The 19,278-nt window shown below is 33.5% G+C and overlaps 1 protein-coding gene across 3 annotated transcripts in view; it reads right to left on the bottom strand.

Moving 5' to 3' along the window:
* Positions 1 to 19,278, bottom strand: part of LOC122572083 (tachykinin-like peptides receptor 86C) — a 49,705-nt gene that overhangs the window by 13,305 nt on the left and 17,122 nt on the right. For all 3 annotated transcript variants that reach the window (XM_043736669.1, XM_043736668.1, XM_043736671.1), the window contains exons 3-4: positions 6,269 to 6,482; positions 1,753 to 1,887 (exon numbers count right to left, since the gene is read on the bottom strand). In XM_043736669.1, the coding sequence (XP_043592604.1) occupies positions 1,753 to 1,887; positions 6,269 to 6,482 (349 nt within the window). The remainder of the gene's footprint in view (positions 1 to 1,752; positions 1,888 to 6,268; positions 6,483 to 19,278) is intronic.

The raw sequence follows: 19,278 nt of genomic DNA, 5'->3' as shown, positions 1-19,278 counted from the left end.
ATATATATATATATATATATATATATATATATATATATATATAAAAGTTTCTTTTGTTTTATAAGGAAATAATAGACGCACAATGTTGTTTGTTTTATATTAGTTTATTGAATTATTCACGAACATAATAATAGTGATATAACGAAATCGATCATACCTAATTCAATAAAATAATATAAAACAGAAATTGTTGTTCATCTGTTATCACGTTTTGAAACGAAAGAAACTTTTCGGACAACCTAATAGTAGGTCCGTGGTAACTCTAGACTCAGGACAGTCTTTTATCGCCTAACGAATCCTTTTATATTATTATCTTTCGAGATACGAAGTTCAAGTTCGTTTCTTGGAACAAAACTGTTATATTTCACTTCGGTTCTCATCTGATAGTGCTTCTGAAGACGAATTCATTAACCTTTTATGTGTACGATCGATTTCAATTAGTTTCTGAAATATTTACATATTTACATATTTACCAATTTTTGAGAAAGGAATTTGGTTGGAATAGGAAGCACAGATGTTGGTTTTTGTTAGGAAGATGATACATTTACACTGTACATGTGAATGCGTGTGTAAGCGTCAGAGGGCGTCCAGGCCTTAGTTGGGACAAAAGACGATTGGCAGTCGTTAGAAGCATCTGGAAGAGTCGGTTGACAACAAGCGTGCGTGCGAGTAGGTTTTCCAGGTCTTCAGAGGATAATATATATATATATATATATAGCTGTTGTGTGTGAATAAAGTAAACTTTTGTATTTCCGAATCCCTCCTATATCTTTACAGTTTTGTTCTTGCCTGAAGAACTATGTGTTACACACTGCCTCTTGAAACAGATACAAGGAGTCTTTGTTAGGAACTTTGGAAATTTTAGCGTGGTTTGAACTTGGATCGGCTTAGCCTCGGTGGATCTGTGGCTTCAGGCTCTCCAGATATTCTGTATTTTCGAATGCTGCGTTCGATTTATACCCGATTGACTACATTAGGCTTGGGTGGCCTTTGTTGCAATGTCTACGAAATATTTTAAAAACGCAAGAGAGAACAAGAGAGATTTTAATTAGGCTGGTCGGTTACGTACGTAACAACGTACTTTACTCTGAAGAACTTTTTATACACAGACGATGAGGAACAAAATGTATTATGCTCGTATTATGTTATGTAATGAAATGTATTCACAGATGTGTGAAAGTAAATGACATCGGCATAAAAGAACAAATATGAAAGCAAAACATTGTATTAGGTGTAAAGTGTTAAATCGAATGTGGAAAAGAGTAGGAATTTAAATTGATGGTATAGTGTCAATTAAGAAAATCTTTACAATTTGCTACAATCTTTTTACTGAGAGAAAATAGAGTAAAAAAAACTTTAAATGTTTTGTCAGCAACTGTTCTCTCTATCTCTCTTTCATTTATTTATTTACTGTATTTATTTCAGTAATCAAGTCTTGCTACAAATTCGTTTGTTTTTTATCTTCCTTAAGGTAATTTACAATTTGTTTATGAAAACATTTGATATATTGATATAACGAGTTGGAATAATGGTTGGAATAACGAGTGGAGCATATTGCCAGTAGCCCATGCCGTAGAGTTAAATACATAAATTCATTAATAACAGTCTTGGTGCCAATATTTCAGCATATATATATAAAAGTAAAATATATTGTTGCATCATTTCAAAGACGACAAGTGCGTTGATTTATTTTTTAATCATTTCTTAATTAATTATCTAAATGAACATATATAAATAATTTAAAAATACTACCTTCTAGACTCTGTTGTTGAATATAACAAACATGGTACAGCCAAAGTTGAAGAGATGACCCATATTAGAAAAACAATCATTACCGTCTTTTTCCGAGACATATGATGTTTCAGAGGTCTCATAATGGCCATATATCTGCAACAGACAATCACGGGATTTATAAACTTTGTTATTATTCATAACCATCGCTTATCATTAACAGAGATCTGTCGTTTTTATGTGTCACTTTTATGTGTCAGTTTTATGTTGTACTAGTAGTCGCTATTAGTAGTACATACATATGTACATATAATGGCTAGCCTAGTTGTTATTATATTATTCGGATTGATTATAAAAAATTTGTGTTTGATAGCTTTTGAACGTGCTGGAAGGATATACAGAAAATAATTTTATCCAAAGATAATTACACCACAGATTTAATTTGTGAATTATTATTTTTAAGCAAATCTTAGTTTTTAAGTCGTCCGTTTAGAAGGTTTCTTAGAAGAAATTGACGGTATAATACAGCGAATACCTCGACGAGTATCCCAGAATTTTTTCAAATTTTTTAAAAGATTAGAACAGTGAAAAAATCAAATGTGGATATAAACGAGTTTATTCACAGATAATGTGAAAATATGCTTGCCCGGGAAGGGTTAACTGCTAGGTTCCAACTGTTAAAAAAAAAAAAAAAAAAAAGGAAAACTTTATCAGATAAAGAAATATCCTTTATACAATCTGAAACACTTCAATAACTCATACTATTATTGATATTTCGAAATTAAAAAAATTGTTTTAATTCTCTCGCAAATACCTACCTATGATATATTTCCTACAAATTTGTAATTCTATTGTGATGGTCCTTTTATATTTGTCAGCGACTTAAATAATTTTTCAAACCTGATTTCCATTATCTTCACATCTAAACTATAAATTTGTTTGTTAGCTAACCTTATCCTTTCTGTATTTACAGACAAAATATTCATATGATACATTATTATCATTTGTAGATGTACAAAAACAGTCTTCCTTACTTTTTACCGACATTTAATTATAGATAATGAAAAATCGACACGATATGTCTCGCGTGATACAGTATCGTGTGAACGTTTTGTCACAGGATATCTCGTCCGCGAATATGAAATGCCCGCCCGGTTCTGTTTCAATAAAAACTCTTCATCTTGTTCTTTCATGCGTAACAACATAATACATCATGGCTAGGAAAAGTATTTGAATGGAACACTTCCACAAACTTTTTATTCAGCATTATACGAAACATTTTGAAATTTCATTAACATTGTAGCGCGACACGACCATCGTGATTACATTTTGAATTTGAAAATGTACATAGAAATTAGAAGATATTTATTGGAAGCATATACTTGGTGAACGTCATCGGAATATTTGAATAATCAATTATTCGCCACATTAAAAAGCCACAATATTTAATAAGATCATCTTTAGTTCTAATTGTACATTTAAGACTACTATTTATGTTGTATACTAATTTTTCATTAACTTCTTGTAACTTTTATATACATTTTCGGATTGGTTTCAAATTATACTATCGTAATCGCGGCGTGTCTCATTACGGTGTTAACGAAATTTCACAATGCTTCGTACAATGCACGTAATATATTCATAAAAATACTTTATCGCCAGCTACTTACCACTTACTGCTTCGTGAATAATGCCAGAAACTACCTTTAGATTTAGGTGACATTGATAGAGAAAGTAGGTAAAAATCTATCTTTTCATCTTAAGCTGGATAATTAAAGTCGTATACAAGTACGCGTAAACAATGAGGCGACGAAACAAAGTTAGTCAGTGGAAATCAATTACATACTGTGTGCGCGGGCGAAGAGACAAACCCTTTGAAAGACAGAAAATAAAGACCAAAGTAAAACGGAAAGAACTAGCTGACGTAACAGAGGAGAGCTAGAACACAGAAAATTCAGAGAAAGGAAAAAGTGAAAGCAAAGTGATTCTTGAAAGCTTGATTAATAAGGCCTAACTAAAATCAAGTTAGCAGTTCTCAGTTAAGTGGCCAAGTCGAAGTGAAAGGGAGGAAGAACAGGAAACGTAGAATGTGAAGGAAGCTAAAAGAAGATAGGATAGTATCGGTTAAGGGTCGCGTAAAGCCGTGTGAAAAATATCGAGAGATTGGAGGAGAAAAGTAGAAAAGCTGGTTAGGAAATTGAAGAATGACGAGGATGTGGTTGGATGGTTTGGCTGTCAGAATACCTATAATTAAATTCAATCATCTCACTTACTTACCGTGAACACTAACGAATTTGACGATTGCATCGTCCCCCTTTAAACTATACTGCATCGTAGTGCATATTGCCTATTACCGTATATTGCGTTGTGTTTCTTTTCGATGCGAGTTTTATCTATCTATTGCTCACTTATTTTCTCCGCCTTTCTATTTCTCTGATCCATTTTGTTTCCATCTCATCTCCTGAACTCTCTAATATACTTGCTAATGCGCTTGCTTTGCCTATTCTCTATCGATTTCCCCACAGGTATATAATAAATGTCTCAAACAACCCTCTGTTTCTTCGCATAAGTTACATAGTATATCATTTTCTGACAGCCATTCTTTCATCCTTCTTTCATCTAAAGTGCCATCTTGTCCTTGCCGGAATAAATATCTTGCAACTTGCATATACATTATCGGATCGATTCCAGATTTTACTTTACATTTACTTTCCAGAATTTACATCATAGCTGTGTCTCATTAGGATAATGAAATTTCAGCAGATCTGTATAATATACATGATATTTTGATAAAAAGATCTGTTGTACCTTCATCCAACATACATAAGATACGTATAAATATACTTGATAAAAGTCGGCCATTTTTTCTCAGTAGCAAAGAATAAGTTATTCTCGCCAAACTTAGAATTGAATATGTTAATTATACGTCTTACAGCTAAAAACGAGTCAACTAAGTGCAAGTCAACTGTAACTGCATTCTGTTTGTAGATCATGTTAATTGTAGCAACATGTCTAAATCATAAAAATCATTGCAAAAATCTTCCTTATTTTCTGTATCGTTATAAATATAAGTGAGCGCTTGAAACTTTTTCACGAAGAATCGCCAACACACACAGACGATCTGAGATAGAAAGACGCGTACAATCAATAATTCCAGATTCTGAATAATTTCGATAGCTACGTGCCGGCACGGATAATAATTGTTTCTTCGATTCAGCCGGCATCCGTAGAGATAAATTTAAAACTTGTCCAAGGTAAAATAATTAAAGATTGTAAATTTTTTTCCATAGCTAAGTATGCAGTATTTGTAACATAGCAATGTATTGACCAAATAGAAAAAAATAAGAATTATACGTTTGATTTCGAAACGAATATTAACATGGTGTGGCTTTTTCTTATAAAGGAAAACATAAAAAGTAATGAATAATGGGTAATTTATAATCTTGAATGATAATTAACGTTACAAAAGCATTTGTTTCAGCTAAATATTGAAACTTGTAAAATACATTGTCTTTCTCATCTTGATCCAGGACATGCAAGTATATACTTCTCATGAAATGTTTCTGTATATCCCATAACGGAAGAGGAAGAAAGCGTAGGCACGTTTTCTCCTCTTTGGAAATGAAATTGCATCTGCCCCCTCCTTTCATTTCCTATTATTTTCGTTGACAGAGTTATAAAATCTTTCTAGTATATTAACAGCTTCTAAAACAATTTCTAACATATTTCAATTTTAATCATTCTGCAGAGGTGGAATCGCTACGCTAAGAAAATAATTAAAATTCGAGAGGAGAATGCAAATGGCACGTAATCAAATCCTTGCGTCTGACAGAGAGACCATTGTTCGATTTACGTAAATTGCTCTCATAATTTATTTCTGCACGCGTTTATAATTCACACATAAAATCATTGTCTTCGTAATACTATTTAAATTATATGCAGATTAATCATTGTGATCAAATATGCATACATATGCATTTATATGCAAGTTCAAAAGTTTGGACGACCTTAGGATTTCAAAAGGAATGATGACTTCCTTAAATTTGTTCTTCCTTAAATTTAGCACAATATATAAACCACGTTCATAATTTACATTCTCCAGTCGTTAGAATTGCTTCCTTAGCCAAATGATTCACTGTCGAATTTTACCCTTTTTCTTAACATTTCAAATTTACGTTTCTTATTCAGTGTCGTAAGTAAGCAAGTGTCGTGAATAGCGTTACGAGGATCGTAGGAGGGATGGCTGTTGACGGTGTTGAGCAGTGACGTGACCGGTAGCACAGCTCGACACAGTGACACCGATCGCCGGTTCTACCGGAAGAAACAATCAGGCCGGCAGCAGCCGGCTTGACTACTAAATTCAAGACTACTCTCAAATTTCGAGCAAAAGTAACTTGCTTAACTAGCTTGTTAACGATTAATATTTAATTATCAAGGAACAAATGGCGTATCTCCATAAGTTTATCCGTAGGAAGAATGTCACAAATAATAATAAATTCAACTAGAACTTTGAAGAACTTTGCCGATCGAAACTTACCTATCGAAGGAAATGGTGACAAGAGTGAGGACACTTGAAGAGACCGTGACATGCGCTACAAAGTTGTTGATAGTGCAGTATACCACGCCAAATGGCCAGTCAGAATTCAGTAGAAAAATGAAGTTGAAGACACAGTTAAGTAATGACATCATCAGGTCAGCCACGGAAAGGTTAACTAAAAAATAGTTGGTGACCGTTCGCATCCGTTGATGTGCTGGAAACATATAAACCTGTGATTAATTAAAATCCTATGGAAATTTACATTTTATCATTATTATAAAATTTAGTCAAAGAATTCACTGAAATTGTTGAATATACATATCTGTAAAACAAGTCTGGGCATCAAGTGAATAGTTGAGGTATACTTTCGTACGAGTGACATGTCATCACATCGTTTCATACAGACATACTCAACACGGATTTTGTCTAACGATCATTTAGAAATTTTTTACGTACGACTTTACGATTTGACTGTTTTTAGAGGATGTCATTCTTCGTACGATCTTTGTTTGATTGCCTGTCATGTGTCTGACTCGTGTTACTAGATTTCTTCCGATGATTAAAGCAATATAAATATCATAGAGTAACAGATTTTCAACAATGTGAATGATTCGGATAACATTGCCAGAGAAAGACGCGTAAATATAATATTTTGTAAAAATATAAAAATGACGTATATGTTTCAAACACTACTTGATTACAAAGGCAGAAAACAGCTCTCGTTTAGAATTCAAATGAAGTATTTCCATATAAGTAAGTAAACTCATTGCGGGTATATTTCTACGTATGCAGGATAATCCTATCCGTAGAATACGTATTACTTTCTTTTTATTTCGCACATGAACATGACATATGTATCGCGATACGCGTATGATGGATACTGATTGTATATTGTCGCCGATGGAAGCGGTCAGGCGACGATTCTCGTGAGATACAGCGTCGCCATACATACTGATTTTTGGTATCCTCGGACGCCAGCCACCGGCGACATTTTGTGCATCCATTCGGATTATGACGAAGCATAGAAACAAGCATGAGAAAAGCTTCAGAATGTTGAAATTTAATTACTGCGAATTATGAGCGCAGAAAGCTACTTCAATATACGATAAAGAAGAAACACGTTGATTTATTTAGTCCTTTATTAAAATCATCAGATATCAGATTATACTAACATTATTTATACCTTTAAAATTATTTAATTTTATTAAATTTTATTAAATTATACAGGGTGTTTCCAATTTAAATGTCAAACACCTGGAGCGTGTAAGGGGACCGATAAACTTAAAAAAAAAAAAAAAAAAGAAAGTTCATTAGATAATTGCACGTTTTTGCCTCATTTTGGAGAAATCAAAAAGGTTTTCATTTTTTTCACGTACTTATTTACACTCATTTATTCGGAGAGATCGAACCGTAGGTGCAGAACAACAAATATCGCCAGACCAATGTACAGCTACAATTTAGGTGATCAATGTAAACGTATCCTCTGTCGAAAATTCGCGATTCCCAACATTATCGTACGTAAAACGGTTCAATACGTATTGTTAATACGATATTGTCAATATCATCGAACATTAACAGAACGGGTTGACGTATTGTTAATATTTCGAATATTCACGGAAACTTGATAAAAAAAATACTTCTATTCCACATATACATACGGATTCGGATATAAGCCAATTCACCACAGTTACAAAAGTAAGCAAATTTCATTTAGATGATTGAATTGAAACAATGAAGAAGAAATCAATGCAAAATTGAAATTCCACATAAAGCCAGACAATATTGTAGTATCGTGGACAAATGGCGTCAGAAATATCGGGTGAACCATAAACAATGTCACAAGAAAGCCTAAGTGCTGACAGGCCCATCAATGTATCGTGGGTCCTTCAATCGAATAGTTACGGGGGAAAAATCACCTACGTGACCATGGCCACGGACGGTTGTGGAACACGCACGTGGTGGGGCTATGAGAAAAGACAAAGGGATGCTTAAGGGAGAAAGACGAATTAACAGTCAGTCGTTAGTTGAGAAGTTTGTGAAAGAGTGTGGTCCGCGTGAAAGAGAGCGTTGGAACCGTGGTTACGAGAGTTGTATATTAACTATTTAATTGTCTTAGTTATAGCACATTACAGCACATCGTTTCCTGTTTAATCCATCTTAAATAAATAAAAAATCCTACAACATTTTATCGACAATATATATACAATATATTGATCGTTTGAGAATCTCTGACTTACGAGAATGAGAATTATTGAGAAATTCGAAATATTGATAGTCTGAGTGCACTTTTAAATTTAATGCTTGCATTGCTGCAGAGGGTCAGCATTTTAAACAGTATCTTCATCAAACAGATAGGAATATGAATAAACAAAATAAATATAGATCGTAGTTGTAATAATTGTATAATAATTTGAACAATAATTGGTGGAGCGCGGACACAAGCTGAAAAAGATTCAATTTTTTTTCAAAGAAAACTTTCATCGATTAATATTTAATAAAACATTAGGATTAGTGCAGCAGGTTAGTATGCGCTGTGGAGGCTGTATTAAAGCGAAAGTCAGCACATGTTAACAAAAAAAATCCAGGGACGAGGTGGACATTAATTTAATATTCAACCACCGCGCAACTACCGTAATGCGAGAGATAGGTTCAAGAAAAATGTCATGTTGCAAAAATCGCGTTATATTCAGATTACATACGACAAGCGAATCTATGTTTTATAAATGATTCTTTTAAACAAAATGCGAATTTTATATATCCAGAAAAGCCAGCATCGTTCATATCCGTTGGAAAAGTCTCCGAAAAAAAGAAAAATAGTACTTTTCTTATTTCGTTGAAACTTGCTACTATTATAAACGCGATTCTGTTTATGCGCGTGACAATATCTAAATAAATAAATTTGCGTGCAGGTAAATTTCTAATAATAAGCTTGTGATGAAAAATTTCATCAGGAAAATTTTGATCTATCCCTGTAGATCTATCAAGTAGGGGTAGGTTAAATGCATTTTTAATGAAGTGTCATACTGGTCACCTTACGACAGCGAGTGTTGCGCTGCAGCTTGTAGAAAGTAAACTTTTGTGAAGGAGAAAATAAGAGGAATTAAAAGTTTCCTTTACACTAAACTTTTGATACAGTTCTGAAATAATACAAAGCACCGATACGAATGTGTATGGTAATTTCAAAAGCAAGAGTTTTTATTCCACGCGTGCATTATAATTAATTATAATAATTATTATTATTATTGGACACTATGTCCACTTTCGGTCAGCTAGGTCGAACTAGTAAAAAATGCACAATTTTTTTTAGCGAAATAGGCTATTGGCCATATAATAATACATTTTTCCATAATTCTAGTGCTATATCTTACGTTCTTAAAATACAATAAGGTGTAATACATTGGGTAAGAAGTGAAAGCTTTTATAAGAAAGTTTTTATAGATACGAAAAGATGATTGCGTTTACTAGTACAAAAAAATGAATTAAAAATGAATGGTTGGCTGCCTTATGATAAATCTATGCAGACTGAAGCAGTGTTTGCGAAAAAATATCGATCAATGTCAGTGGAAGGTGTTGTCGATCGAAGAGTAAGAGTTCTTATTGATCACAGCTTGTATCGGTGAATCGATGTCGATGGAACTGTCGACAATCTCAATGCAGCCCTGCAATGTACTATTACACCACGTGGATAAACTTGATGCGACGTCAGATAACCTATTAGTATTGAATGATAGAATAAATCTATTGCGACTGCAAAATCAGGAACAAGGGTCAGAAAGACGAATGCGGCTTTCGTGGGTAGGAAGAATATTTGTACAGGATCAAGCAAACTGATATATAGCTAAGACTAGGGCTGAGATATAGAACAGTGGACCCCGTAACTTGCTGTATAAAGTGACATACTTTGAATGACAAAGGTGTACCGTATACTGGATCCAAGTGAATAACATGTACAAGCGTACGTAAAAAGCTTTCTTATGAAAAAATAAGAAGAGAATAAAGAATGACATATTTTCGTCCAAGACTTAATTTTTGAAAAGATCGAGTTTGAAAATTTGTCTAGTATATTTGAATTTGGCTGAAAGAATGAAATACATTCTATTCAACCTTTCCATCGTTATTCTAACATTTCCAATCATCGAAAGGCAAGATTAGGATACGAAGGGGGAAAAAACCTAAAACCGGAAATTATAACGGCAATTAGTAGGTGCGGGTCAGGTTATTACAAGGCCAGAGTCTTCTCATTAGCTCGGACAGGTATAATAAGTGACCCTAAATGTCAGAGTGATTACAAAAGGCAGGATATAGTTCTTGTATTGTAGCAATGCCAGCTACTCGAAGAATCGAGAAAGTAAAAGATATGGAATAAAATTTGGCCGTTTAAGCTTTCATTTTCAAGAAAATAAATTTGAACGTGTCTAGTGAAGAATTGGCCTAATACAATTAGGCCAGGATTTCTCCCAGGATCAAAGTATCTCGTGAACAAATTTGACTCTACATTTTTTTAACACTTTCTATCTAAGAAGAAGACTAATCTTCTGTCAAATATTTGAATCTTGATTCAGTCCGGAATTAGATATTGTTATATCAAGTGTCATACGACAAAATTTTATCGTATATCTATCGTATCTTCTTATATTTTCATAAGAAATCGCCTCAAGCCCGCTTGTTCCTGTTATTCAACCGGACCTTGTACATGGAGCTAAATATTGTAGCTGTACTGCTTGTTCCAAACTCCACTTAGGACGTTACGTTGACACCCTGCAAAATCTGATTCCAGTCCCCTTTACAGCGTTTATGCTTTGTACATCAGCCATTGTAGAATCGGGATCAAGTCCCTTTCGACGATATCGTTGAATTGTCGCATTCGTATATTCAAAATCCGTCAGTTTCTGAAGATATTCTTCACGTCACTTACCATACAAAGTCAAACGAAAAATAGATCTTCAGGTCGAGCTTCATTTATAACTTCCTCGAACGCTTGTACTCGAGTTATCTCAAGTTACGTTGCAACTCTTTTATCAGGGTATATGCATTCGTGTCATTTCCTTCAAAACTAACCATGAAATCTTTGTATTCCCGGAATAAAACATATCAGTGGATTGTTTTTTTATGGGAAATTTAATACATTCAATGTATGCATTTATGCAACAAATTTGAAGATGCAAACATACACGGAGCTTACACGAAATATTCCAAATACAGTATATAAATATAATATTCAATAGGCGAAACAAATCTTTGCTTAGATTCCACTTTTTATTTATATTTGTAAGATTATGAAGTTGCGTAAAAATCTACAAACTGGATATCATGTCAAGTATAGTTGAACATGGATGATTCTGAACTGGACAGATTATTCTACGTGTGAAAGAAAGTTGGAAATGTGGAACAACATTTTTTACGAGACGAGAGAAATAAATGTGAAAATTACACAGCTGTGTCAGGCCAATTCTTAACTAGACCCGTTCAAATGACCCTTATTCTCCTGAAAATAAAGTCTTGGACGAAATTTATTCCACATTTCTAATTTACCTTCGCATGTACAATAGCCTTCTGATTCTTTATTCACACCCAGTCGGTAATTAGCCACATTCTAGTATACTTGACAAACTCGCAAGCTCGACTTTCTCGAAAACTAAGCCTCTCATTTACTACGTTTCCTTTTTATTCTTTTAGAATAAGTCTGCTTTTCGGCCCATTTGTGCATATGAGTCGAACGGACTCTATATACGTAGCTTCTGCATACTCCAAAACTTTCATAGTTCTGATGATTAGGTAAGCGAGGATTTAATGACCTGGCGGGATACATGTACGCGACGTGAACCAACTCTATTTGAGAGTAGGCTAAACATTAGGCTAAACATTAGCGCGTTTCACCTTCCTAGAGGATCCTTACTTAAGAAACCTAATACGAACTGAGGAACATTCGCAGGAAATAGGAACTTCATGCACGAATCGGATTGCGAAATTGTCATCCCAGTGCAAATCATTGTTATAGAAACAATTTCTATAACACAAGGCACGTTTGAGACGTGTGGACGATACTGATGTAAAATCAGAGTCGCAGCAGATGTTAACACATTGTTCAACTGTACGACGAATAAATGTGTATTCGTGTATTCGTTATTCATGCACAAGCGTTATCGATCGGTAAATTCGTGTTTTCATGCACAAAGTGAAGGTGTTAACTTTTACATGAAATAGCCGGTGGCATCAATTAGTTTTTGCATAATATAGTTGGTTAACAATGTATTAATAAGGTCTTGTAATTATAATTATTTGACGCTGAGACAAAAACTCGATCGACAAAGTTGCATTATATGGGAGCTTTCATAAAGACTTACGATTGCAAACATTGCTGATTTGAATGGGTTTCAAGAATAATTAAACTCGAGCACAATCACAAGTGTTGCGATAAATGAGTGGAAATATATGTCTCCTATGTAAATTACGTTAAATAGAAACCTCGCTCGGTTTTGTTACACTGGCAATCCAGGAAATTTATACGATCTAATCTCACTAAATATTAACCGGCTCAGGGGACGCGACGTGAAATAACTCGTTTCATCCGACGACTGCGTTTTTTCTTTTTCTCGTCTTCCCTTATGCGGGTTTTGCACTATCTAGTGGATTTATTTCGTGCAACCTGCATGAATCATGGAGTTTTAGTTTCCATTTTCTTGTTTATTGGTTATTATCAAATGAAAGTTATTCACAGGGAACATTTGAATAATTATGAATAAATTCGTATGCATTATATGTTATACGTACTATGTCCATATACCTATAGTATAAGTTGTGTTTATTGCTTTTGCTTTTTTAGATCGAAATTTTCTACTCTGAAATTCCATAAACTTTAGTATTTTCGTATGAATTTCTGTGTCTAGGTAGGATTAATGTTTAATCTGTTGTTGGCGCGTTGCCGTTGATTGAATTCGCGGGTTAAACGCGAACTAACTTCTACATGATGAGTTTGTATCATAGTTGTTTTACTATCGTGGTGACATTGTGAAATAGAATGTTACGCACTACAAAATCTTAACCGTGTTGCAACACGTTGTGGTAATCTATAAAGATATGTTTTATGAATTTTAATTATTAATTTTATTTACTGTATTTACTTTTTACTGTAATTTACTTGTTTAATATAAGCTGTAAGGATCGTTGTCTACCATAGCGTGCCAAATGTTATAGTTTTCCTCTCTGCGATATGTAAAAGTATACTGGCGAACATGTGTCGATCAGTTTGATGATTACTGTGGTCCCTTGCTTTACCTTGCTCTATATCTGTCATAGAGAGAAGTTTTGCTGATTATTTGCCCTCAATAAATAATAAACGAAACCTGAAATACAATTTTTTCCAGATATTGTAATTGTCATACGACAAATTTTAGAGGCCATGGCATAAGAGTTAGTATCCTTAATTTCAAGATTTTGATTACGGATAAGCGTTATGAATGATAAACATTCTTTCGATAAGCCGTAATTATTGTCGAGAGGAATTTTATTTTGGCCATGAATAACCATTATCAATGACGGAAATTTAATTTTAATTATCAATAACTAATATAAATGACCGGAATTTTTCTTGGTTGCCAGTATAACCATTACCGATGGCCCGAATTTTATTTTAGTTACCGATAACTATTATCGATGGGCAAACATTATTTTTGGTTGCATGCGGTTATTGTTAATTGCTATTAACATTATTAATAATTTTGTACATGTTCATTGATAATATAACAAACATTAATTGTAAAACTTATATATTTTATTACGTATAAAACGGTATGAAGATACATTTGACAATAGATCAAATGTAATCATAAAAAACGTTTGTCGTCGATATTGTTGGTAACTAAAAAAAAATTTAATCGCTTATAATGGGTATTCATAATTATAACAATTGAAAATTGATATTTTCCAATCATCTCATTTTTTGAAAAATTTCTTTCAGACTTATCGATAACTGACTTACACTTAGATAAAAATTAATTTTTACCAAATGACATTTTTCCACAAAATGTTTAAAAGAACGGTTACTTTGGTTTTATGATTTTTTCGTTTCATTTCAAATCGTAGAAGCATCCCTTAAATCTACCATCTGCTACCACACACTCTGCAGAGTAAATATGGTCATTATGCAGATGCACGTACAATTATTTTTTAAAGATTCACCGTCATAATAATATATGATGATTCTACTACAGCATTTTTTCTACAACTTTCAGACAAAATTGTGTACTACTATATTCTATAGATTTTGCTAAATAGGCTGAATCGACTCAACTACGCGTTTTAGTAAAATCAGTTTAGTTTATCCTATATAAACAATAATCAGAAGATTTTTAACAGAAACACGTTATATTAATACCATGGCCGAGAATAATAGAAAAATAAAATTGTTTAATGACCAAAGTAATAAGCAAGAAATAATAATTAAGAAATAATAATATACAGATTCAGTCACATATTAAGTACGTCATTCTGTTTCTCATTTAAATTTCTGAAAAATGAGTGACTGTTGTCTAAATACAAAATTAAATTGAAATAATGTTTAATTTTGTTTTTAATATTATTAGAAACCGTAACCGCTAACACGACTCTTCCATCTTCTTCTCCTTCTCTCTCTCCCTCTCTCTCTCTCTCTCTCTCCTTTTTCCTCTTAGAGAATTTGTTCAATTTTTCATTTTCTTAATCTTGTGATGGATTTAGTTCGATTCACTATCGAATAAAAATGAGTGAGCATTTATATCCATGCGATTAAAAGCTTCAAAGATTTAACTCTCTAATTGCTGAATATATATTCCTGTGATAAGACGAACGGTGTGCGATAAATTTTGCTATCGACTGATTATACGCTATGCGGAATCCGTAAATTTACGGGCTCAGCATGGACACGAATTTCACAGGACTCAGGTACATTTCCAGTAATGAAAGGGTTAACTCCATGCATTACAGTTATTTCTAATTAATTTCTAAGTTATTATTAATTGCTTGTACTATGTATGTACATTATTAAATATATTATTAATGTAGAAGCAAGAAGTTGGGAAATAAAAGATTTATATTAGAGATTGTATTATGTAAGTTGGCAAATAGACTCTTTAGTGACACTTGAGTATGTGAATTAACGAGGATATGGATATTCTTGTAAGATATTTTTGTAAACTAAGACCAATTTCTAGACTGTGAGATTGAAATTTAATAAACACTTTACATTACATTATTAGATATATTATTTATTGATTTTATTGTTTTAATACGGTCATTGCTATATAATAGCATTGTGAGGATAGCTGAGCACTGGAAACCGATATTTCTTATTCAATCAAGTTTCTCGTAATTAAGTTTCTTTCATATTAGAACGTTACTGTATCGTGTACATAAATTTGCGTACATAAATAAAAAGCGTGTTCTATGAAAATAAAGATTTTGATTCAAAGTGAATCTTATAACGGAGGATACATTGGGTAGATAGGAAATTATTTCGATTTAAACATTTTGATTACTCCTTATAACTGTGTGAATAAAATTATTTTTAACATCTATTTTAAATACAAGTTGCATTCTCATGATATTGATTACAATACCTTTGCTATCGAAAAATATAGATAAAAAAACGGTCAGGCAAGATAGAAGAAGATATACGTTTGTTTTGTTTTACTTCAGGCTTTTCTCCTATGATGTTTTACTTTCGCTCCTTTTATGACCACGTAAAATGCAAACGTTAGACAATTCAATATTCTTCAAAGTCAAATAGCTAATAATTGCTAAGTAATAGTTTACTTAATATTCTTCAGAGTACAGTAGCTCTTGAATTTAATTTCAGTCGCACGTAAGAGTGGAGTCAGTCGTTAAGTAAATTTGTATGCGAAATTAGAACCGGTGTTTGTTCGTCATCTGGGTTTAAATATTCCTTATAAGTATTAATATACAATATACGTAGTATACGTAATATAATGGTATACGATATATGTTTTGTTAGAACAAAGATTTCTTACAATTATCTGAAAGAATTACAGTAACATAATATAAATTATAATAATTGTATCTTGACAGAATTTTAATCTAAATTCTCTTAGAAAGTTCGAGGACGAATGAGATAGGGAATTCTAAGAAGTCTATTCAAAATTTGGATCTGTAAAGTCATCTAGGATCTATAAAGTATCCAATATGTAAGTATGTATCGAAGAAAGAACAATTGAAATCGTAAAACTAGTAAGAAGAGCTACACGGGTTAGCTATCCAGCGTACTACTATTATTAGAACTACTCGGTAATCCCAACTGTCTTGTCTCTCAAAACTGTTCAGTAAACGAGCTTCTAGTCTATTATATCGCTCACCCTTTCCTCGCCATAGGCGCGCTTCGGCCGCGTGGAAGGGTATGAGCGATATCTAACGAGCATACTGATTGGATTTTTTTTCCGTTCAGTGGAAGACAATCAATGTTGGAATTTTACTTAAAATTTCCACGAGTCACGTACAGAGTTAGGTTAGTTAGTCTAGCTCGATGGTCGAAACGAGGAAGAAGTCGTTAAGTCAGCCGTTATGGCACAATGCATAAATGCACAATGCATAATACGCTGAGAACAACAACAGATATCGCGATCAATCTAATCTGCTGGTGACACGTCTGAATCACTTGGAACAGCATTCGAAGCTTAAAACTCTTGAAAGTCTTGATTCACGACCAATATTTTCAAGACTTCTAGGATGAACAAGAGAGAAATTAATATTCTTGAATCTAGTGTGTCGGGTGTTGCTTATCTTAAAAAGGTTTTGTAAGTATCGATCGTGCCCTGTCGTCAAAATGTCGATCGACGAATTCTCAGGGCCAACTCATCTTTCCCTATGTTTCAATAAGATAATAAGATAAATCTATTAAGATTAAAGATCAAATCCAGAATTTCAAGAGTATTAAGATGCGAATCAAGTTTGAAACGATTCAAATTTGTCGCCATGTGTATAGATTCGAAGCGATTATGGTATTTCAAATCCATTGTTAGCTGTACTCCAACACAATCTAACGTTTCTAGTCAGCAATTTTTTTCTTTGTACAGGCAGTTAATGTGAATAATCGTTTGATCATTCGATCGTAAATTCTGTCTCTCATCAGCAGGAAACAGCCTGTGTCCTCCCATCATTCGGGAACATTTCCGTCATTAGTCGATTGAAAATATAGCAGTCGGGACTGCGCTACCTTCTACTCCTCAACTAGGTAATCCTCATTAATTTGGCAATAATTTGGTAATAAATTGTTGTGTCATTATCAACGGACACTTACACGCACGTACAGTGCCTCATAGATAGATATGACATTTTCATACGTTGTTAGTGTTGATTCTTTTTAACGCATGCGACACCTGTTGGTCCAATATCTACATTTTTTTCGTACCCTTTAAATTGCAACTTACCAAAGGAAAACGCACTTTGTCATAAAATTTCTTTATAGCTACATAGCTTTATAGCCACACCAAAAAGATAGCAGAATATTATTGACGCTCACTTAGGAGTCACAAGATATTAATGCAACGTTAAGCCCCATATTTTTATAATTTTTTCTAGGTATAACAAACGTACATATGTAAATTGTACAAAATTATATTTTATATCTTTTTTCCTTTTTTTTCTTACTGAAGGTGAAAATGAGTGGTTTGTGTAACATTTTAATAACATGCGTCTTAATGCGCAACAAATTTATTGAATTATTTTTACCATCATACTTTGTATTTAAGGAGCGTTTGCTATGTATAGTGTATCCTGATCGACTATATATGTACATTTGTATATGTGTAGGAAGAATGCAACCTTTTAAGCTTAAACTTCGTAAATTCTCCGCGTGTATATTTTCCAACTACACCGTGTTAAAGTACTGAATTATTCTTAAGCTATTGCGGGTAAATTGTTAACATTGTTTAGGCGAAGATAAATTCCAATACAATAGTATTTAAATCGTGTTGAATGATTCAAATATAAATACACGGACGCGCTCGCGAGCGAATAAGTTACATACCAAGTTACATACACAGTTCACACATAGAATCTACAGTATCTCCAAGGATCACGAGTATCTACAGAGTTACGCGACGAGCATTAACAAGTATTTATGAGCGATTTTATTTCGTGATTAATACTTAGCACTAACGGCTCACGTATACAGGCTGTGCATTATCTTATTAATTTACATATATTCGACGGTTTCATCAACAAGAAATCTCCTTATTAAACCTCACGTACTAACTATCCTCTACCAACATAAACCTCCTACAAATCCAATGCATCTACAGTTTTCGAATTTTCAAGGCCAAATAAATCTAATTCAACGTATCTCCGCTGCTGTTGGGGGTATCTAGACAAATCGAAGCGCGTTATAGTCCTCATCTGATTCTTTATACAGAGAACATCACCCAGTTTGCGCTATGTCAACGCTGTTCCCTGGCAAATCCAATGCATTTACAGTAATCGAATTTTCAAGGCCAAATTAATCTAATTCAACGTATCTCCGCTGCTGTTGGGGTTATCTAGACAATTCGATGCGCGTTATACTCCTCATTTAATTCTTTATACAGAGCGTATCACCTGGTTTGCGTTATGTCAACGCTGCTCCCTGGCAAATCCAATGCATTTACAGTATTCGAATTTTCAAGGCCAAATTAATCTAATTCAACGTATCTCCGCTGCTGTTGGGGTTATCTAGACAATTCGATGCGCGTTATACTCCTCATTTAATTCTTTATACAGAGCGCATCACCTGGTTTGCGCTATGTCAACGCTGCTCCCTGGCAAATCCATTGCATTTACAGTATTCGAATTTTCAAGGCCAAATTAATCTAATTCAACGCATCTCCGCTGCTTTTGGGGTTATCTAGACAATTCGATGCGCGTTATACTCCTCATTTAATTCTTTATACAGAGCGCATCACCTGGTTTGCGCTATGTCAACGCTTCTCCCTGGCAAATCAAATGCATTTACAGTATTTGAATTTTCAAGGCCAAATTAATCTAAT

This window comes from Bombus pyrosoma, linkage group LG10 (assembly GCF_014825855.1).
Source record: "Bombus pyrosoma isolate SC7728 linkage group LG10, ASM1482585v1, whole genome shotgun sequence".
In the NCBI taxonomy this organism is placed as follows: domain Eukaryota; kingdom Metazoa; phylum Arthropoda; class Insecta; order Hymenoptera; family Apidae; genus Bombus; species Bombus pyrosoma.
The sequence above is the reverse complement of the archived record's forward strand: the minus strand, read 5'-3'. Positions and strand labels throughout refer to the sequence as shown.